The 22,957-nt window shown below is 37.6% G+C and overlaps 2 protein-coding genes across 3 annotated transcripts in view; one reads left to right on the forward strand and one right to left on the reverse strand.

Annotated features, from left to right (window-relative positions):
- Positions 1-8,885: 8,885 nt before the first annotated feature.
- Positions 8,886-15,161, reverse strand: LOC116167796 (intraflagellar transport protein 57 homolog). The gene is made up of 6 exons (XM_031483325.1): positions 15,025-15,161; positions 14,284-14,482; positions 14,073-14,235; positions 10,962-11,080; positions 10,311-10,915; positions 8,886-9,090 (listed from the first exon to the last, which is right to left on the reverse strand). The coding sequence occupies exons 2-6, from the start codon at positions 14,433-14,435 to the stop codon at positions 8,930-8,932; spliced, it is 1,200 nt and encodes a 399-aa protein (XP_031339185.1). The 5' UTR covers positions 14,436-14,482; positions 15,025-15,161; the 3' UTR covers positions 8,886-8,929.
- The window catches only part of LOC116167792 (apoptosis-resistant E3 ubiquitin protein ligase 1-like), a 151,829-nt gene continuing 143,381 nt past the window's right edge, over positions 14,510-22,957 (forward strand). Inside the window, exons 1-5 of one of the 2 annotated variants that reach the window (XM_031483315.1) lie at positions 14,510-14,801; positions 18,793-18,949; positions 19,004-19,209; positions 19,253-19,533; positions 19,581-19,886. In XM_031483315.1, coding sequence (XP_031339175.1) covers positions 14,615-14,801; positions 18,793-18,949; positions 19,004-19,209; positions 19,253-19,533; positions 19,581-19,886 — 1,137 coding nt within the window. In that variant the 5' untranslated portion in view covers positions 14,510-14,614. Of the gene's footprint in view, positions 14,802-15,106; positions 15,241-18,792; positions 18,950-19,003; positions 19,210-19,252; positions 19,534-19,580; positions 19,887-22,957 lie in introns of those variants that run through there. The other variant, XM_031483316.1, reaches the window with a different exon arrangement.

Consider the following 22,957-nt stretch of genomic DNA (forward strand, 5'->3'; position numbering starts at 1 on the left):
CTTTTTAAATGGTTTTTTTTCAAAAACTCCACAATTTAATGGACTTCATTTTGTCTCGATTAATATGTGGTCTGTGTGTAAAAATAAAGCGGGTAGCGGCTTTCAACTGCCGGAGCGCGTACCTCCTTACGCGGTTAGTTCGACGCTCTTCACAACTCGGTCATCACGATGAAGTGTGATTAAAATTATGTCGTTAATTTTTTTTCAATAATCTATTTCACAAAATAACAGAAACTTGTGGGAACTATAAATATATTATGCAATAATAATATATTATTACGAGATTATAATTTTTAATAGAAAACTAAATTAAAACCCATCTCGGCAGGTTAAGTGACCAAATTCTCAGGACGTTTGACAATAGGGAGCACCTAATTGGAGTCTTTTTTGACATCAAAGGTGCATTTGATATGACATGGAGGTACGGGATATTGAAAAACATGTTCAAGTGTAACCTACGTGGGCACCTACCAAAATTTGTACAGTCATTTTTAGAAGACAGAACATTTGGCGTGAGAGTCGGTGACGCCTATTCAAAAGAGCATGTTTTGGAAAATGGAGTGCCACAAGGGCCAACACTAAGCTGTTTGCTGTTTTGCCATAAATGAAATAGCTCTAGACGTTGATGAGGAAATAGATAAATGTCTATACGTCGATGACCTGATGATTTGCTATTCAGTCGGTGTCATAACCCGCAAACTACAAGGCGCAATAAACAAAATCTGGGAAAACGCCAAAAATGTTGGGTTTGTGCTGTCAGAAGAGAAGACAAAGGCCTTACACTTTTGTCGACTTCGCAAACCACACTATGACCCAGTCTTATTCATGAATGGTCGTGTAATAAGTGTGCCCCAAGAGGTCAAGTTTCTGGGGTTAACATTTAACAGAGAATTAAGATGGTCTAAACATATACAGAACATTGTAACTGCAAGCAGAAAATCCCTAAATGTAATCAGTTTTAGCCCATCAAAAATGGGGAGCACACGCCAAGATACTACTTGACATCTATAAGACACTGATCTTATCTAAATTTGATTATGGGTGTTCTGTCTATTTTACATGTAACAATAAATGTTTAATTGGGAAGCTTGAAAAAATTCAGAATCTTGCTATAAGGTACTCCCTTTAGGCATACCCTATAAGTATTAAATTATTAAATTACATGTATTAAATTTATATTAAAGCGATCTTTTGGTTTTCTAATACTGCATGAAGGCCCATCACCTGAATCTCTGTTTGCATTTATAATGTTATTTTTGCTGCAAAACGATTTTCTGCAAGAAATATGAAACGGATATAATATGGGCGTAAAATGGGCAAGTAGATCATTTTTCAGATCTAAAATTTTTTTTTTAATATTGTCATTTCTTCTATTGCACATAATATTGTTTGAAAACCAGAAACAGTAGGTTTTTTCACCATTACATTTTCGGCACTCTCAGCTTCCAGACAGAATAAACACGCCTTCCGTTCCATTATCAAATGCTAGCTATAGTGATTCCAAAATACTTTTGAACAGTATCTACAATAGTATGTGTGGTAGATATAATAAGGTAGGTACAAATGTTTTAATTTTGTAACCCCATCGATTAATTTTATTTTAAAAATAAACATGGAGCGACATCAATCACTAATCCCAAAAAAATGCTTCCAATGCAATCCCTATATTTTCACATCTAGGCATATCGGATTCCTATGCCCGCGGAAGTACAGGAAAGGATACGTCACTTGATATTTTCGATTCAACATCAAAGATGTGAATAAAAACGAGACGAACACCGCTAAACATTCAATGATTAACCATGAAATTGTCTTATTCAGCAATTTTAACAACTAAATTAATACCATCTACCACAAAATATTGAAATTATTTTATTAAGTAAAGCCACCACAAACGTTGCAGCAATAAACTAAAACCAATACAAAGCGCGTACGTATCGTATATGCAATTCGCGGAGCCAGTAGAGTTACGCGTTCCAGCATTTGAGAGCCGCTACCGGCTTTACTTTTACAAATAGACCACATATTAATCGAGACAAAATGAAGTCCATTAAATTGGGCAGTTTTTGAAAAAAAAAACATTTAAAAAGCTGTTTTCATAAAAAAGTTACGATGCGGTGAGTTTAAAGAAATATTGGAAATTTGTTATCGCGTCTTAAATATTACTGTTTTGTTTAATACAGTTAATAAAATTGTTCGAATGAAGATATACCAATAGAAAGCAAATTGAAATCTGAATAAAACTAGAAAAAAAAATGTCGTTCTACCTTCTTTAGAAAAAAAGTTATGAGTGTTCAAAGTTAAAAATACTGATTTCCATTTTTTTCACGTTTTTTGCCTATATCTTTGGTCTCGACCAATGGAGAGAGTCGTCAATTCCCATTTTCTATGTAAAAAAACATCCCTTTTTAAATGGTAAAGATTCCATTTGGTTATACCTCAGTTTTTTTAGTTCCGAAACTAGAAGACTTTTCGCTCTCCATCCGACGGACTATAACTTTCTTATTATAAAAGATAATTGATTTTGGCAAAATCTTTCTTAGGTGTTTGGTTTTTTTAGACGACCCTAACTAAATTTTTTTCATACGGCCCACCCTGTATATTTTGGAGTTCTTGAAAAGAGTGAAAAATATCCTAAACTTTGATGTTATCACTTGTCTTAGTTACCTTTGAGAATTGAACACATTTTTAGGAACTTGTCTGCTTAAAATGAACAGATCTATAATGTATTACTGTATGTACAGGGTGAGTCAACGATTGCGCGGAGTAACTTAATGCCTTGAAGATAAGATTTTTCGATAGAGTGCTTTTGTATTATGATATGGTTGAATTTCTCCACATTTTAAAAATATTTGGAATTATACAGGATGCGCCCACAAAGTAGGGCGCCCGAGATGTGGCCTGTAGAATCCATAATTTCAAACAGTTCCAAGATTGAGCTATTAGTTCAAAAGTTACAGACCTTTGAATTTTCTTTCGAAATTGGTTTCTAGTCTATAACTTTTGATTGAGAAGTCTGATCGAAAAAGTACGAATTGTTTTGTATTCTGCGCACCAAAATTAATAAGAAAAAGTGTTTTCCCGAGAAATTTTGGTGTAGTCGATTTTTGGTAAAAAAGGAAGGTTATACACTGCCTTTTTTTGAGCTCCGAAAAAAAAATTGTCTCAGATCGACCCGGAAAAAAATTTTTCTTATAGAAATGTGGCCCTCGAGGGCGCCCAAATGGTACATTTTTTAAATAGAACCCCCTGTATTTGTATGCATGCAAGATAATTCGATTTACAGCCTTGCTAAAAATAGTGGACGACATAATGATTGCTTCAGATAAGGGACACTTGACTACTCTGGTGTTGTTAGATTTTACGAAAGCTTTCGACACAATTAACCACAAACTGCTCATTTCCATCTTACATTACTCGGGACTATCACATACAGCCAGGAAGTTTATGATTAGTTATTTGGAGGATAGAGTCCAAGCGGTGTCGACTGCAGGTATTATGTCTAAATTTCTTCACACTAGTTGCGGTGTACCGCAAGGCTCCGTATTGGGTCCAATCTTGTTCAACATCTATATTTCTACGTTTCCCCTTGCACTAAAGCATTGTACTTCTCATTTCTATGCGGATGATGCGCAGTTATACTACTCTTTTGACCCATCGGAAGTACAGTTAGCATGCCATAGAATTAATGAAGATCTAACGCGTATTGCAAATGTTTCGAAGGATCATGGGCTCTTCCTTAATTCGGTCAAAACACAAGAGATTCTCTTTGGTAGGGATAAACATAGATTAGAAGCGAAGGGTTACGTACAAATAGCCATAGGTGGAAAGGCAATATCCATAGAAGATTGTGTAAACAATTTGGGGTTAGTGGTTGATTCAAATCTGCGGTTTAAAAATCATATATCCCGATGTATACAACGTGGTTATGCGAGTTTGAAGATTATTTACCGCACTAGACACTTGCTTACTCGTATGCAGAAAGCTACTCTATGTAACGCCATGGTGCTGTCTGGTCTAAATTATTGTGATACTGTCTATGGCCCCTTCCTTGACTCAGCAGATATAAGAAAGATACAATTGCTGCAAAATTCCTGTCTAAGACTTATATTTGGAGTCAGGAAATTTGAACCAATTAGTTACAAATTAAAGGAATTAAAATGGCTTAATATGAAAAATCGGAGGTTTTTGCATGCTGCCACGGTATTCCATAATATTATAATCAACAGGTCGCCATCTTATCTGTATGAAAAGATTACCTTTAGGACGGATGTCCATAATCTGAATTTAAGGTTTAAGGGGCTATTAACACCGCCAACACATGTTACTCAATTTTTTAAACGTTCCTTTTCCTATTGCATTGCAAGTATTTACAATAACTTACCCGAAAACCTTAAAAAACTTTCTTTAATTTCATTCAAGTGTAAGCTACGGAAATTCCTGCTTGAAAATCAGTCACGTGCCTAAACTTCAAATATTATTTTTTTTGTTTGTTACATTTATTTTTTTTTCTAGTTCACATTCATACTTTTTTATTTATTTTAATTTAGTAATTCTAATTAGTTTTCATACCAAATAGAATATGTCTATACTAGGTATCGGAATAATTTCTAGGGTTAAGTGTAAGAACAGGCAGCGGTTTTTCTGCTGCACTGAACATCGCCCTTGCTTGGAAGTCCTTTGGTTATTATTATTATGTAAGAAAAATTGGGCATTTGCAAGCGTCAGTATATTGTATATTGAACGCAGAAAGAAAAATACTTACGCTGCTTTAGAACCTACTTTTATTTTTAACGGATTCGCTGTAGAAACCATGGGTCCGCGGGGAAATGAAGCCAAAATGATGACAGCGGCAATTGGTAAAAGACTCAGGCAAAAAACAGGAGAGTCCCGCTCAACCCAGTTTATTTACCAACGGATAGGTATAGAAATTCAAAAAGGCAATGCCGAATGTATTTTAGGAACTTTACCTTTTTTTTGTAATTCTTTTGATGAAATTTATTATGTTTTAAAACCCCGTTCTTATATGTAATTTGTTATTGTTCTATTATTTTCATTAAACGTTTATTTATTTAAAAAAAAATTTAAAAAAAAAAAAAAAAACTTAAATTTTGATATAGCACAGGCGATAAGTACACAAAAAACGTCAATCTGAACATTTTGGGGGGGAAAGCTGGACTTTGTTGAAATGTCTCAGGTTAGGTGTCCCGAATAACGTACTAAAAGTCTAGACCCCCAACTGCGCCGCTCATCGAGCTGTGGCACGTTTTTGCCCCCCGAAATCAGTTTTTCGTTAATATCTCGAAAATGTAGCAGACTTAGAGAAAAACTTTTGAAACAAAAAATGTTCCACGTAAAATTTCCTACACGATAGCTTATTTGCAAGTTAGCCCAGGCCTAACCGTTAGCCTACAGCGTTCATTTGAGTAGTCTAATATCGAGTTTTTCGCGAATTTCCTGCAGTGAATAGACAGAGAACAGGGTCATATGTCAGTCTACCTGCAGTGTACACTCTTTCTATTTCATGGAATGAAATTTTCAGCCGTTAAAATGAGAAGAAGCGACTGCGTGATCACCATGAAAGCTCTCAACACAATGAAAGTGCGCGATGAAAACCGTCTGGTGGATCCGTTAATACTGTTTAAAAGGATTTCAATTTTGAAGAAAAGTGACGCTCAACTGAAGAAATACCTGGAGTATGAATTGGCACCATACCCCTTGGCGCTGTTTGACGAGAAAGGGATGCGAAAATGTGTCAAATCTACACTCTATAAAATCTTCCCAGAGAGTGATTTGACTCAATATGATAAAACTAAGTCAACTTACGTTATTGATGGTGGCTTCCTGCTTCGTAAAATTCTGTGGGAGCGAGGTGAGACATACAAGGTAACATGTCAGAAGTACGTCTCATACGTTGAGCGTCGCCTACTGCCGCTGCATTCAGTCTCCACGCCTACCGATGCTTTCATCAGGTGCAAAAATGGAGAGGAAACAGAATGTTGATGAAATTTCTTAAATTAACGTTCAAATCGGCTATCCTATGGTACAATAAGTGAGAAGTACGTCTTTCATCAATTTAGGCGTCCATACAACCATAAGTACAAAAAATCATCAAAGAACTCAATATTAGACTACTCAAACGAACGCTGTAGGCTATCGGTTAGGCCTGGACTAACTTGCAAGTAAGCTATCGTGTAGGAAATTTTACGAGGAACATTTTTTGTTTCAAAAGTTTTTCTCTAAGCCTGCTACATTTCGAGATATTAACGAAAAACTGATTTTGGGGGGCAAAACCGTGCCACAGCTCGATGAGCGGCGCAGTTGGGGGTCTGGACTTTTAGTACGTTATTCGAGACACCTAACCTGAGACATTTCAACAAAATCCAGCTTTCCCCCCCAAAATGTTTAGACCGATGCACTTACCGCCTGTACTAATACCAGGTTTTATATCTTTTATCCTGGGTCTCGTCCTGGAGCACTAACGTAGCACTGACTGTGGACACATTTTTGTCAGATTATTTTATGTGGGCGACGCCAACTTCACATGGGTAAAAAGAAGCCGATGTGTATAAACTTTATTGACAATATTTAAGGGTTGATTTGTGTCGATTTAAAATCCAAGGCAAAATTTGAATACTTATACTTGTCTAAACAACCGTAACGCCCGAGGTATCGCCTTCGTATACCTAAAGTAAACGACTATAAACTTGAAAATTATTCCTGAAACAAAAGCCTACGTGTTATTGCTAACTTCACATGAAAAATGCAAAATTTATAACTGGTCTGTTATTGCTTCACCCGAATCGAAAAAGGAACATGTGATTACGCTTTTGTTATACGCCCGCATCCGTATTTCCACAGTTTGTAACGGATTTGTTTGATGAGCACATTTTTTATTAGCCGAAAAAGGATATGTAGTTACGCCATTGTAAGGGATAAGATATCTATCTGGATCAATGTATTTTTGAACGCAATGTCTAAAATGTACCATTACATCACGGAACATCTGCTGGGGGATTCTTACTTCCTGGAGGATCTTCTGTTCAGTTATACAAAAGGTGTAGCTTTTTCTTTAGGTAGCCGTAGCCCTATAAGAAAAAGCCGCGTGCTAATTCAGCTACTACATAACTACCGCTTTGAAAAATTGCTTTCACGGCAAACGACTGTTCTTGCTTCGACGGACAGAACTATTTGCCATTATCGTAATTTTCGGTGGAGCTTCTTCTGGTAAACAAAAACCGAGTTTTCAAGAAAACGAAGTGGCCTGTGAACAATAATTTATTTTCATGACCGAATCGTTCAATGAAATTTTTTTCATGAATAACAGAAAACCTTGCTATTAGAGTCGTTTTGGGAGTTTTATAGTAAAAATGCCTCTTGCAGGCAAGGCAAGAAGGAGCGAACACCTGTAGAAAGTAAGGTAGGAAAACAACAGAACAAAAGCATCACTAACGTGCACTGTAAAAGGGCAACACTTCCACGTAATGTAATTAGGTATGTAGAAATTACACAATTGTTATTTGTTTAAAAAAATAGAAAGAATGCAATTGCAAAAAGTATCTATATTTATCTTGTTTGTAGTGCTTCGAAATTGCCTTGAAATAATATTAATTAATTATAAATACGACTACTTAGTTAATTAGTTCGAATAAGTTGACATATGTAATATTTGGTAGATAAACCTTGCCTCGTTAGCATCGCACAATTACAAAAAAAATCTTGTTCACTTTCGATAGTTAGATAACTTTATCGCGTCACGACAAGTACACAAATACGGAAACGCGCCAATTATTTACAATATTATCGATCATATTTACAGAGCGCGAAACAGGTGCATCTCGCGGAGCAGCCCCCGTTTTGTAGATATACTAATTGGCCTGTTAAATTTACACGTTATTTTTCTTAACAAATATTGATCGGGGAGTACGAGGCACGCGAGTGTTTAAATAAAGAAAAGGGCAAATGTGCAAATTAGGCTAGAACTGCGTTGCCCTTTTAAGCTCAATCTGGCGTCACGCCATTAATTCCCGTGCCATTTTGAAAATTAAAAGTTAACATTATCAAGCCGGGGGTTTTTGTTATTGTAACAAGCGAGAAATTTAAAATGACCACGGCGTGGTCGGGCGATATTAAAAATAAATGAACGAACTGCAACAGGTTCCGAAGCACGAATATTTTTAGCAAAAACGACTTACCTCGTCCCATTTGATGAACTTTTCCCCATTCTGTAGGGCCTGGGGAACTTCGATGGGCTTAAACGAGACTGAATTTGAGGAAGGTCCTGCAGAGGAGGCAGAGCCGCCCCTGCCTCCCGGTACTGCCATTAGCAAATTTTTCTTTCACCAGTTGCTCATCGCCACCACTCGATTATTTATTCACTTTTTATAATAAAATGACGCCGCGGAGAGACGGGCAACCCTTTGTGTTCGGGTTAAAGTAACGCATTCCGGACCCCGGAACAACAACAATACCTCGAAAAACATCTAATTAATGACTGATTTATTTAATTTTCACCCGTATTGTCTTAGAGAAACTACGGCGATTGTGAAAATGATCACTAACTTCAACTGTTCAATTAAAAACAACACCAACGATGAACTGTACCGACGCTTGAACGCGAAACGTACTCACCGAAGACGTGAATTCAACTAGAAGTTTTAAGGGTAAGTTGCTACAGTGGAAATACCGATTGAGGTGATCGCCCACACCAAGTCCAAGGATTTGGCGCATTGGCGTCGCTTACAATTCCACGCGTATAGTTAATGGACAACCTCCCTCACGTAAACGCAAATTAACTACGCCACTGTCATGACAAGGTAAGCCGAAAAGAAAATTGCGAATGTGGCGCCACACCTTATTTTCTGTCTTAATTAATAACCGCCAAATTTAAAAACAAAGCGCATAACTAATCTTTATTCGGATAATGGAATTAAACATATTTCGTAGACTTATACAGGTCATGCTCTAACAACGTTTTCTCCTTCATCTTCGATTGAAGCAAAATGCAATCCAGAACGGCGATTCTGACGTCCATTTCCGAAATTTCCGCTTTTATTTTCGCGATGCCCTTCTTAATGTTGACCAAGGGTGCTGCAAGAAGACGTATTTATAATGATTTGGTGCAGAGATTATCGATCGCATTTATTATTTTGCCATTAGATACTACACATACAGGCTGTCCGTCGACAAGCTGAATCGATTTTTATCTGAGAAAGGAAGACTGAAGTTTGAAAATGTAATTTCATCGAAAATATTTTCATTTTACTCCATTCACAAATTTGGTAAAGAGATGATAAAGGGTGTGTGGGAAGAAGGTATATTTTGGGTTTCGAGAGTCCAAGGTTAAACGGATGTTCGTCCTGCTTTATTTTTATAATTTATAGCGTTACGGGGGTTAATTTTTAATCATTTCTGTCAAGTGTCAGGTCTGCAAAGCTGCAAGTAAATTTGAAGTCACCACTCAAGCAAAGATTATTGAATTATTTAATTTTTTTGCGTAAATGAGACCTGTTTCAAAAATGTACACAGTGTGCTACAGGAATAAAGGCCAAAGTTCACGTTTGAAAAGGCGAAAATTTATTTTTTAATGAAAACCACCAGTGGCACCACACCCCACTAAGGGTGTACGTACACGATGCTTTAGTGCCGTTTTCTTCTAAAAATGCTTTGGAGAATTAATCACGTTAACATAAAAAAATACAATAGTTTAGTCATAATACGGCAAAAGTCAAAAATTGACAGTTTTTTGATACTTTGACACACTTGCGCCTGCCGGAATTTGCTTTTCAGCTCTTCCATTTATCCTTTTATGTCTAAGGATGCCTGAGGTTAGATGAACCCCCACCCCCACCCCCCTCGCGCACCGTCTCTCAGTTTGCAGGCGGGTGTCAGCGAGGGTTCGCGTTTCTCAACAAAACATCCACGGGTAACTAGATCATGCTGAATCAACATGGCTATGATGGCAATGCATTCAAATGAAGTTCTTTTTTTGTTTTCTATCTCATTCCGTAAAACTCCAATATGGCGTCCATAAGAACTAAGAAAGTAGTAGCCTGCTGCTTCTACATCTAACATGTTATGGAAATTCTGATAACAGATTCAGATTCTCAAAAAAAAGTGCCCATAGACACTTGACATTCTCAATTTTTCGGTGATATCGCAGTTATTCACAAAGATTTTTCAAAAATGGCACCTCATACAGTGCGTCCTCACTAAAGAGAGTCTTGGAATTAAATCAAATTCAACACCTACATGACGAGCTTGAAGTTACCACTGTTTCAATGATAACATAAGCCCGCCTTGCTACCTACTTCCATCAGTCATCGAGCTGCCTCGCTCCTCCATCTGCTGTATAAGTGTATCGATCTTTTCGGACAAATGGGCCAAGTGTCGCGTCCGTTCCATCACTCCCCCATTAATATTCTGATAGTTTTCCTTAACCTTCGACAGTTGATCTTGCAGTAACCGATACTCGTCGAGAACCGGCTCCAGCTCTTTATTGAGGTAGCGCTCCCGATTGGAAATTTTCTCCAAGGTCACCACAATGTCCTTGTGCAATTTGTCCAAGTGCGTTTTGGTGAAGTTCAACGAGTTATCGTTGCTAGTGCGATAGCTCTTCATCTGCTCAAAATGCGCGCGCCAGTCTCGATTATCATTCTTGATTGTCACCTTTAGATATGGCAACACACGTTCCAGCTCCAGCTTCCACGCTTCGACATCGACATTTTCGCCGATATCAAATTCGTGATTATGACCGTTTTTTGTTCCGTTAAGGTTGTTCATATTAAAAATATTTTCCTCCTCGGAGTCGTCGCTGTACGCCGCTAACATTTCCTCTTCAACGCGATCGAGGATTATCTCGCACTCATCGTCGATCACTTCGGTTTCGTCATCTTTCTCTTCGGGAGTCTTTGGCCTAAAAACTATTGTGTTAGATTCGTCCGGCATGAAGACCTACCAACTTTTTCCATTGAAAACCGACGTATGACAGAGCCTTGTCGGCCAAAGTGTTCAGAACGAAAACGACATGCTCGCCAACACCTTGCTTTAGTTTGCTCAACGAAAAATCTATGGTAACGTTCTGAAAGAAAAAGTTAGAGATGGTATGATAAATTAACGTAGAACGTAGTAGTTAAGTGACCACTTCCGGGGTGGAGGGAGTTACTAGCATAATATAAGGAGCGTCTTAATCGTCGTGAGTGGTTTCAAAAGAAGCGCTCTTAATTAATTGGAATTGTAAGACCAATTTTCGCAAGCTACGTTTTCAATTTCTACCCCTCCGGTTAATTATTGCAAAGTAAGCTTTTTGTTACTTTCCGTTTCATTAATTATCCGGGAGGGGGGGGGGGGTATTGTTTCACCTTTCTGCACTTGCTTTCCCGTAGATACCACTACCGAATCCGATTTTACTGTTCCCGCTTAGAGAAATTGCTGTGCGCTTTAATTTTGGTTTAGCATTCACCGCCCACCACCTGCCCTTTAGAATTTATGGAGGGGAAACATGCCCTACGTCGACATCCTAAATGGTAACTATAACCAAAGAGTACATAACCTATAACCGACCAATCTCCAAAAATTGTCTCTTAGAAAAATTCTTACCTCCCTCCCATCATAACGAATACCTAAATTCTCGACGATGAACGTAAAACAGATTCTGCCACCACCCCTCCAAGAGGCGCTATGCTCTCCTCGCCGATCCCACCTTTCCACTTTGCCCTAGTGTTAGAGGGGTGGAAACGGACGAGCGAGATGTATGGTGTCCCCTTTTTCAACACTTTTATAGGGTATGTTCATAATCGTTAGTGCTATCCGAACAAATAATTTGGGCCAAACTTAAAATGGCAAAACCAAAATTTTACAATATTCGCTCGCTTAAGAGATACGGGTGAAAATCAGGAAGGGGCAATTTCAGAATTATTCTATATTTTCTTAGTCAAAAAGAGATACTTACAGAAAAATTTTCACAAAATCGCAAATCATAAAACTTTCTGTATGACTTAAACAATCCGCCGTTTACAAAATAAGTATACTGGGACAGCTAAAAAACTTGTAAGACCTCACCTAATTTTTTTAATGGAGCACCCTGTATATTTTAATCTAAAAAATAGCATTATTTTTTCAAAAATATAACATCAATAAATTCAAAAAAATTCTATATTGATTTAAAAAGATTTCAAAAATGTAACAATCTGTTTGAAATGTTTGTGTATTTTTTTGAATCATTTAAACCTTTTTTTATACTTCTTGAGTCTTTGTTAAATATTTTGAATCACTTGAATCTTTTTTGAAGATCATCCCTGGCGTGATATATTTTTTAAATGAGAATTTAACATCATATCATTTCAGATTAAAATATACAGGATGTATTGTTATCGTTTTGATAAAAAAAAACTTCAAGTAGCAGTAACGAGCCACTTTAGGCCATATGGTTATTTAAATTTTTTTTCTTACTTTTAGTCATAGAAACCAGCTGCATTACTCAGTTCACAGTTTTTGTAAGGCCCTGTATAAGGTGTAAGAAATGAAGTTAGGCCTGACGGTTCCTTTGATTCTGATTTTTTTATTTTCTCCCCGCATCTCTTAAGCGAGTGCACATTTTACCAATTTACGTTTGACCCAAAAAGAGCACATGACGCCCATATTACTTATATAGTCTCGAAACGTGGGACACCCTGTACAATCGAATGGCAGCTTTTGAGGCGTTTCTATACATCCCCAATCGGTAATTCCTTTTTTCTTCGTTCCACACTCGAAAACTGTCTTACCCCTAAAACAGCTATTTTCTCTTCGCCTGAACGTCTTGCGACTGGTGACACAACACCCGTACGGTCCTCGAATTTGCCCGATGAGTGGTACGATATTTTTGGTGGTTGCGTTGGTATTCTTAATTTTGTTTTTTTTATTGGGTCACCTTAACAATGATTTACTTGCAATTTATACATATACAGTGTGTCCCAGGTAGAACGCACCGAATAACGTCAGGTTCCGGTCGGTCACTCGAACTATAATACATCACAAGAGATTAGCTCTCTCATTTCCTGTAAAAAAAAACGTGCGCCAAAAATGCCGGTAACATATACAATTTATAAAAGAACTCTGGGAATCCTTTGCACCTACAACAATGTCTGGAGATTATACAGGGTGGTGACTTGCGTAACGCATCATAGGGATTTCAATGTAAAATTCATAACATGCCATTATTGGCTCCCCAAATTATTTTAGAGCAAAAATGTATGAAGGTTTTTTTAGGAAAAAAATTTTTTACGCGAATTAACAGGATTAGTTTTCAATGTTTTTGCATAATAAAGACGGAATATTGGAAAAATAAAACCCCCATCTTTTTCAATAATCTGTGATGACATGGAATTTTATAATACAAAAACTACGCCAATATCCGTCATGCCATGGAATGTCTGCTATAAAACAAATGAAATTCTATCAAAAAGTATTATATTTAGAACAGCGGATTCAACATAAAGAAAGACCAAATTACTAAAAACGGTTTCCTAATATAGCAATTTACAATAAATGTTCGAATAAGTCGCCATTAACTGCAAGACAGTAACCAAGTCGATCATAAAATCCATTCGAATGCTGCTAATTGATAACTGGATATCTTTTTGTTTTAGAAAATTCCATGGCATCGCAGATTATTGAAAAAGATCCGGGTTTTATTTTTCCAATTTTCCATCTTTATATGAAAAAAATTGAAAACTAAAACGGTTGATTTTTTACAAAAAACTTTAATACATTTTTGCTCTAAAATAATTTGGGGAGCCAATAATCGCATGTTAATGAATTTTACATTGAAATCCCTATGATGCGTTACGCAGTCACCACCCTGTATAGGCAACACACAACGCATACCTATTAGCGCAACTTTCCAAATATTCTCAAATTCACTCAAAAACGAATTTTGAACCGTTCATTTATCTGTTACACTGATACTACAACTACTTATTTCCGACTTTAACATGCCCACCTCCTGCAGGCCATAAAACATTGTTAAAAACCCTCGTTTCCCCATGTAGTGCTCGCTTAAATACTACTTTACTATAAACCAAATGACCTACATTCTCGCGAAGCTTGTCCAAAATATTAGTAATGACAATATTCGGATCGTCGTACTCCTGCGGCGTTTCAATCGACTGCCCCGACTTCCTAATCAGCCAGGCCGCCACAGACGCGAACAGGTAAAATTGCTCGCCCGGATTTTTCGACGTCACGAAGTAATACCTGGAACAAACGCGATGGCGTAAACGCGCCGATAAACGAATTGCGTACTTATGGATGGGTTTCATCTTGAGCTCGGCGATGAGTTCCACTTCGTAGTTTAATATTTTGAGTTTCTCCAGGAGATCTTCCATGCCGACGTACGCGATGTATTTGTTTTCGTCATCGTTGTCGTTGGTTATCTTTTCGTCCGGGCGGAACATTTTTTGAATTTGAACTTGTTCGGCGAATCGAAGAGCGAGGGCAGCACCTGAAAGAGGAGCGAGGACGTTGTTGCCATTTACAAATTAGCGCGGATGGGGTGTCTACTTGACAGGTGTGTCAGTGACACTTTTGTCAAAAAATTCATGTTTACAATGGTTTTTTAACATGTAAATTTGCTATGTCTACTTGTAGTTGTGCCAAAGTTTTGTGTATAGTGATAATTTTCTTAATATGTTTAATTTGTATAATAAAATTTTTTCGTAATTCACGTGCCGAGGAAAATGCCACTCTTATACCTTTAGATCTGGAAGTGTGGTTGGAACAGAATTCATTTTCCAAATATAAACAACTTTTTAAAAACAAAGGTAATTACGTAGAAATTTAGCGCTAATTAGGCTAACGAGAACGGGTCACGCGAGCTTTGGGAGAATTATGCATTTGAATAATTACACAGATCGAAGTGTTGAGTTTAAAGGTAATTCCTCCCCTTTTGTGCGCGTGCCTACCAGGGACTGGGGTTAAAATACCGCAGTCCCTAGTTTTAATCGGGTCGGTTCGTTACCTGAACTTTTTGTTTATTATCCTTACCCTATATTTCCTGCAATGCTCTTCGCCTTTACGCGTTTAAAATTCGAAATTTTCCCCAATCTTCTACTTTGCCAAGCTTCAACGTGAATAATGATGTATTCGGTTAGCTGACAAAACACATATCCCACGTGCGTTCTTGCCTCGTAATGTGGAATGCAGAAAGTGAAATTTGCTCAATTGGTATGACCATACAACCGTCCGATAGTGCCTCTTCTGGTAAGATTCTTCGAGTTTTTGCTACCCTCACTTTCACTATGAATAAACGGCACAACTTATCGCATCGATTTAAAATCGTATCGCAATCATTAACATTTTGTTTATAATTTGTAAATTCTATAGCTTGTCCAAGCCGGGTTGCCATAGAAACACAACGTCAACAATGCGCGGCATTATTTGAAGGTTGTTTGAAATCGATGTAGGTGCGATTATTCTAATTTGTTTCTTATACGAATCAACACAATTTCTATCACTCACACGCGATCCTTATTTATGTCATGTTGTTGTTTATTTTGTAATTTGGGTCATCAATATACAGGGTGTTACACCAGCACGAGATAGATCATCGCAAAAACCGACTTGTTTATATGGTACATTAGATTAGTACGGATTACTCCGTGTTCATTAACTGCAACGTGCAACTGAAATTTGCAATCGCTTATTTGGGGTCCAGCGGGGTCCAGGGAGCCCGTCTGAGCCTTTGATTTTGAAACTTTTTTTTACTTTTTTGCTTGTAAGAAAGTACAGGTGATCTTTACGTCATTAGGTAGTTTGTGAAACAAAAGGAAAACGTGTTCTGTATTTTCTGTCACATGTCAACTCATGAGCGAGAAAGAGATGGTAACAATTCGAAAAGTTGAAAAATTGTTTCAGACTGATGACGGGGGGCGGGTGGCGATTGCCTCTTTTGGGAAAATTATTTTTTTGCAATAATTAAGTTATTCCACAAGGCTGACAAAGATCATTGGATTCGGTTCTGTTTGTCAGAAACAGGTCGGTTAAACGAACCTCCTGAACCTCGTCCTGAACCAGTAGCGTACGCAGGATTTTTTTTTCGGGAGGGGCTGAAACTCGAGAATTAAGACCAAAGTATGTAAATTTTCACGTATGTCGTACACATTCGCAAGATCAAGTAAGTGAAGGAAAAAGTAAGGTAGTTTTTCCAGCAACTGCAACATTTTTATTGTCGCTTGGCATTTAAATAATTATACCATGACTGACGACTTACGGGATGTGCCGCTGAGTAGTTAAGTCGATTATTTCGGGGGGGGGGGGGCTGTAGCCCCTTCAGCCCCCCCTTTGCGTACGCCGGTGTCCTGAACAATGCTGTTTTTGTTGAACTGACCTGTTTCTGATTAATAGACCTATTTCTACTTAACTGACCTGTTTCTGGTACAGACTCGTTTCTGCTCGGCCAACCTGTTTCCGATAAACAGACCTGTTTCCGTCGACAAACAGAACCAAATCGAACAATTTTGAACTTAGCGCATGCGCAGATCTCAAAACATCGCAGACACCAAAAGCACTCATACGCTGTCTGGCGCGTCATGTGACTATCAGGCACAAAGGGACCTGAGATGCAATGCTGGGGAAATTAAAACAAATGCTGGTGGCAATTTTCAAGCAATGAAGGAAGTCCTTTGCGCCCTAAAATAACCAACACCTCGGAAACCCCGCCTACTTAAAAATAATAGCCTATACAGTACAACCTCGATAATCCGAATACACGCTAGTCCGAAATCGCGATAGTCCGAAATAATTTCGTTCCTCGTAACAACGATGACACCCCTGAAGACGTTGAAAAGAATAAAGTTTATCTCTTAATGCTTGTGTTCAAATTTATTATTTTCACTAGTTTCGCGATAATCCGAAAATTTGATAATCCGAAAGGGCGGTGATCCGAATCTATTCGGATTAACGAGGTTGTACTGTACGCGGATATTTTATCTGTATTGGCCTTCCGGTATAGCAATACCGACCGGTATCGGTATGCCGTGTCGGTTGATCCTTGGGTTGATCACTCTGTATAAGTGTGCGCTACATATGACCATGTTGAAATTTGCAGGCATACAAATCCCCACTTAAGTCACTATTGTCCGAATTGATATAAAACAAAGTCACAAAATCTCTTACATAACAATAATGAAGATGTTGGTACGAGTTTCCTTTGAGACAAATTTGCAGTTGTCCGACTTCTGAAAATCTTTCAAAATGGAGGGCAAATATGAATGTTGGATTGAAAAATTTATGAAGTTTGAATAGCAAAGGCGCTTCATTCTGAAAAAGTAATATTTCTGCCGCTCTTCTGAAGTTGGAGAAGAAGGATTTTTGGTATATTGAGGTAAAAGAAAGACAGAAAAACCTTATAAATGATTCTGTTAGAGAAAAAGAGCTATCAGAAACGAGTATAGATCGACTGTTCTGAATATTGCTCGGAATATTGTATCAAAACTTAAAAGAAAAGGATATTGTAGTGAATGTCCCAGACATCGAGGCGCCAGCAGCCGCAATCGAGGCGCCAGAAAATATTAGTCGTCGGCGATAAGAAACAAAAGCGCATGTGACGCGTTCTATCCGAGATGCTGACTTCGCATGAATATATTCGGGAATTCTCGAGAATGTCTGTGGTCTTTCTAGAAACTTTCCGTTTGCCATATCAGCAAGTTGAATTGTGTTTAATATTATTGGGTTCTTATAACTACTTCATTACCGAAGTGATTATTAGTAAAGTTCGCGCTGGTATGTGATGAATTTTGAAAACGGTCACGCATATTTTTTTGGATCTTTGGAATGTCAAAAGGTCTCTTAATTTTAATTCTATTTTATTACATAAAGTTGAGGACCTACCCAAAGTCATGGATGACCTTTTGCAAAAAAAATGTTTGCTATTTCTTACTGCCTAAATGGGCTATATCCGGAGGAGCACTTTTGTTGTGATGAAAAAGACAGAAAATTAATCATTCCGTGCCCTTATGAAAAACTCCATTATAGCTGAATTGCAAAATTAACCTCCTGCCTGCCCCCATCACCAACTTCTGAGCTAGAGCTTTCTTTGAATACTCTTCTTTCTCCACCATGACTGCTTCAAACATTATCCCACTTCACGTTCTTTTACGTCCGTTCCCCGCTTCCTTTATTGGGCGCAAGCCAGTTGAGGGTCTAGAACAAGAGAGAGAGACAAATAATAATAATATATAAATCATGCCTATCTTTACGCTATTCATAGGCTTAGAATTTAAAATATTTTCCTACACAGTATACAGAGTGTCCAACGACGAACTGAGCCGCTTGGTATATGCCAACAGTTTTCTGAGAAGTTATACGTCTCGGTTTTTTAGTGGGCCAGTTCGAGTTAGAATCTTGGTTAAAATATTTTTAATGTAATAGAATCCAAAAATGCAATAAAAATGGTTGCCATTTAAAATAACGAAGTCCGGTGTTTCCGGACGTGCGACCATTTTTAAAATATTTTACATCGATTCGGCCTTCAGAGTACAAATAGGTACAAATTTTTAAAAACCTACCTATTTTACTTTCCCTGAAACGTTTAACTAAAGCTCCCAAAAAAACACCCTGTATATGACTAATAATGTATTTTTATGATAAAAGATAAATAAACTATCTATTTTATTTATTAAGGCGTTAAAAGGAGCCTTTAAGATCTGAGGCTGACCGATTTTAGTTTGGACGACCGACGTTTCGATTTCTATACAATGATAACCATCAGGTCAATATGATTTTGATCTAATATATTTATTTCATTTTTTCAAGGTATTTCACAACTTACGCAATGTGGACAAGTAGATAACCTACCAGAATTACCAGCTCCAGATGAACAGCGTCTACAGAAGGCCGCCGTTCTCCTTCAGCAGAGACTTGTGTTGCGGCAATGGCTTGCGAAGTACAACTTACAGAACTACTATCCCAGGTACGTGTCGCACTTTCAAAGCGGTTAAATGAAATTCAATTTCCGCCGCCGAAGGCTGCTGACGCTGGAAGTGGTCAGCTTGGAGGATGTGTACTGGTTGGAAGATTCGAAAGCGCAGCAAGTGTTCACCAAAGATTTTTCGCAATGGTCGGCCGCACGTCAGTCGTTACCTATCAATAAACAACATCTAGATACCTTAAAGGCTGACCTTTGGTCGGAAGTTGTAAAGTCGAGCAATCATCAAGACGCGTGGACATGGGGTAAACAATCACCAGAGATTGCTGTAACTTATTTATTTCTTAGGAGGAATGCTTGTGGTCTCTGTAAGTATCGCAGGGCTGGTCACCTTAGCTGCTATGACTCAACCGTCTCTTGCACCCGAAGCGAAACATTCCTTATTACAATACGTAACTGGAAAATACCTAATGCCCTCCAATTGCAAGGTTGTGTTTCACTGGAGCGATCCATATCCCGTAGGTCAAACTGTGTGTTTTGTAATATATTTCTTTCAACGCAATGGTCAGCCTTACCCCATCTGTGATACCGATCAGCTTTCCATTGACGTATCGGAAGGTAGCAAAAAGGTAACGTATTCGTTTTCCGAATTGGAAGCTAAACAAAGTACTCCCAGATGGCAATCATTACCGAACTCGGCTCGCCGACGGACCCCAACGGCGCGAACCTCGCCAAAGTTAAGTTTATGGTTCGACACGCCGGCCAGTACGTTGTTACCGTAATGGTCGGATCTCAGCACGTCACCGGAAGTCCGTTCTTACGAAATTTTACCGCCGGACCGATCGACGCGCAACGGACTGTGGTGTTACGTTATTGTAGCACTGTAATTTGTACTGCGAACGTAGGGCATGTTATCTATGTTGAACCCAGGGATGAGTACAGTAATGTGTGCCGTTTCTCAACGTCTGATGATCCAACGCAGGTTAGTCACATGAGATTTTAATTTGAATATTTAAAATCTGGCTTCGCGCCGTTATTTTGCGTGAACTCGCGGCATTACTGGTTATTTGTATGAGTAGAGACTTTTCCATTGGTTCATTTCGATGGTCGTATCTACTCCTTTTTTTATTAGCGTATTTTCCTCACAGTGAAAAATCGCTATTGGCTGCTTTGTCGTCTGTCCGTCCGTAACACGTACTCCTTCTACACCACTGAACCGATTTGGGCGATATAGGGCTCATTTGAAAGGGCTTGGTTCAAGGATTCCGTGCATACCGATATTTTTTGGGTTTGCGCATGCGCAGTATAAAAAATTTGGTTATAACGCCTGTGTAATGCTAACTTTAAACTAAATTTAAAAGAACCAAAAACAAAAAAAGGCATATTTAAATTATATGATACGTACAAATAAAACATGCAATCTGTGGAAAGAATTAAAATCCTTAAAGATTTACTCTTCTTATAATGCAGCAATCCCACCACATTTAAGCCAACCAAATTTAATAAATGAAGCATTTGTTTTTAAACCCCAGCAGTCTAATAAAGAATTAATTAATTTTTACAGAAATAATCGCCTCTTAAACTTTCAAAACACATTAACTTTTTCAAAAATGTCTGATTTTGATATAGAGAGCATACTTTACAATATTAGGTCCAAAGCCATTGGAGAAGATGGAATAAGTGTTGACATGCTTTTGTTGTGCTGTCAATTTTTAATTCCATATATAACATATCATCAACGCGTGTCTTACATGTAACTCTGTTTCTGATATTTGGAAAATTGTTAAGGTGGTACCTATTCCCAAAAACAGTAACCCTACAAGTTTTAATGACTTACACCCTATCAGTGTACTTCCTGTATTGTCAAAGGTCTTGGAAAAGGTTATAGCTTCTCAAATATACCATCATACTGAAAAGTATCAGATTCTACCTAAAACACAGTCTGGTTTTAGAAAAGGCCATAGTTGTGCCACGGCACTGCTAAACTTAACGGATGATATATTCGCAGCAAGTGATAAAAATAAACTCTCCCTATTAGTAACGCTTGACTTTTCCAAGGCCTTCGACACCATTAGTCATGAAATTTTAATAAGTTTTATTACATTATGTTGGCCTAAGCTCGGATGCAAGTACGTTGATGGTAAATTATCTTAAAAATCGTATGCAACTGGTACTACTAAATAATACTAAATCTGATGCACTACCGATTTGCTGTGGGGTCCCACAAGGCTCTATTCTGGGTCCTCTATTATTCATATTATACCCCTCCAATTTTTATAAATGTCTACAACACGCCAATTTTCATCAATACGCAGATGACACGCAGCTTCATTATGACTTTCCCCATGACAACATCGCTCAGGCTATTAAGCACATGAATTATGATATTTACAGAATTGTTCGTACGTCTGAAGAACATGGATTATACATTAATCCTTCAAAGTCGCTAGCGCTGTTGTTTGGAAAAAGTAATGTTAGAAGTAGGTATAAGGTTGCTGTAGAAATTTATGCCGTTACATGTCCAAGACTAAGTAAAAAATCTTGGAGTGGTTCTAGATTCTGATCTCAGATTTAAAAAGCACGTATCTGAAATGGTGAGGAAAGCCTATTTAAATTTAAAATTAATATTCAATAATCGGTTCTGTCTTAGTAAACACCTTAAAATTATGCTTTGTGAGTCACTGGTTCTTTCGCAATTCACTTATTGTGATACTCTCTATAGATCATGTTTAGATGCTGCTGACAAATACAAGATTCAAAAAATTCAAAATTCATGCATTCGATTAATTTATGGTTTAAGGCGATATGCACATGTCTCCCACAAATTAAATGAACTAAATTGGTTAAATATGGAGAACAGGAGACTTGTGCACGCTGCCTCCTTATACCACAAAATAATTCTCAATAAATCTCCACAGTGGTTGTATGAGAAAATCAATTTCAGTTCCAATACCAGGTTTTCGATGCTGATCACTCCGCCGATGCATAAAACGGTATTTTATGAGCGTTCCTATAGTTATAACATTGCCCATCTATACAATTCTCTACCAAACTCATTTAAAAAGCTTAGCCCCAAACAATTTAATTTACATGTCCAACGTTTCATACTTGACCGCCAGATCCGTAACCAATGAACATCTGATTTAGGAACATATACACGGTGTCCATTTTTCGAGTGGATCTCACTTATCTTAAGAGATAGAAAGTTGGTTAAATGAGAGCAAAGTTGCCAATTTTCGTGCTGAATAAGAATCTGAAGAGAAATTTGAAATATCTTTAATAGTTTTGAAGTTATCGCAAAAAAACGAAAATGTCTGATTTTCGTTTTTAATTTTTTTATGATAAACTAATCGTAGTACCCATTTCTAATTAACACATTATTCGGACACTTTGTAATGGAGATTTCAAATATGACATCCTGTTTTTAATAACTTTCAAGATGACTGAGAAACACGTGGCAACTTTAGTTTTTCTAATGAGCGCCATTTTGAATTTTCACATTTCGAGATTACGTCTTTTTTTCTCTTTACAACGATATATCACACATAGTGGTACAGTATCACATTTCTCCTAAAAATACAATTTTTAATTTTTTGAGAAGAGTGCTTTGGAAAAACAAAACGTTCTTTTGTTGTGAACAAAAGGTTGACTTATTTCATGTAGTGTCATTTAGGTTTATGCTAGTTGTATTGCGAAAATGCCTTTTTCAAGTGCAGATCAAAGAGATATGATGCAAATTTACTACACTTCTCATCGAAATGCCCACATATGGCTGCTGCAACATACTTGCAGCGTTATCCAGAGCGGCAACAACCTAGTTTGAGGTATTTTTCTTTGCTGCATAAAAACTTGGGCGAATATGGTTCTTTTAAAAGATGTAGACAGCAATATGGTGATAGACCCAATGAATATGAGTAGGCAATTTTGCAAGCAGTAAAAATTTTACATGATTACAACTACTGATCTATTCATCATTTAATAATTTATTGTTAATTAGGTGCAATAAAACAATCCATCTGTCTCCTCAAAAGAAGTTGCAGCCCAACTGAATTT

This window comes from Photinus pyralis, unplaced genomic scaffold, assembly GCF_008802855.1.
Source record: "Photinus pyralis isolate 1611_PpyrPB1 unplaced genomic scaffold, Ppyr1.3 Ppyr1.4_LG4, whole genome shotgun sequence".
Classification (NCBI taxonomy): Eukaryota; Metazoa; Arthropoda; class Insecta; order Coleoptera; family Lampyridae; genus Photinus; species Photinus pyralis.

Excerpts from the sequence above, each read along its gene's own strand:
- LOC116167796 (XM_031483325.1), bottom strand. The coding sequence starts at position 14,435 with ATGTTCCGCCCGGACGAAAAGATAACCAACGACAACGATGACGAAAAC. Across the intron at positions 14,236-14,283 it reads AAGATGAAACCCATCCATAA|GTATTACTTCGTGACGTCGA; the intron begins GTACGCAATTCG and ends CGTTTGTTCCAG. Across the intron at positions 11,081-14,072 it reads TGGACAAGCTTCGCGAGAAT|AACGTTACCATAGATTTTTC; the intron begins GTAGGTCATTTG and ends TTTTTCTTTCAG.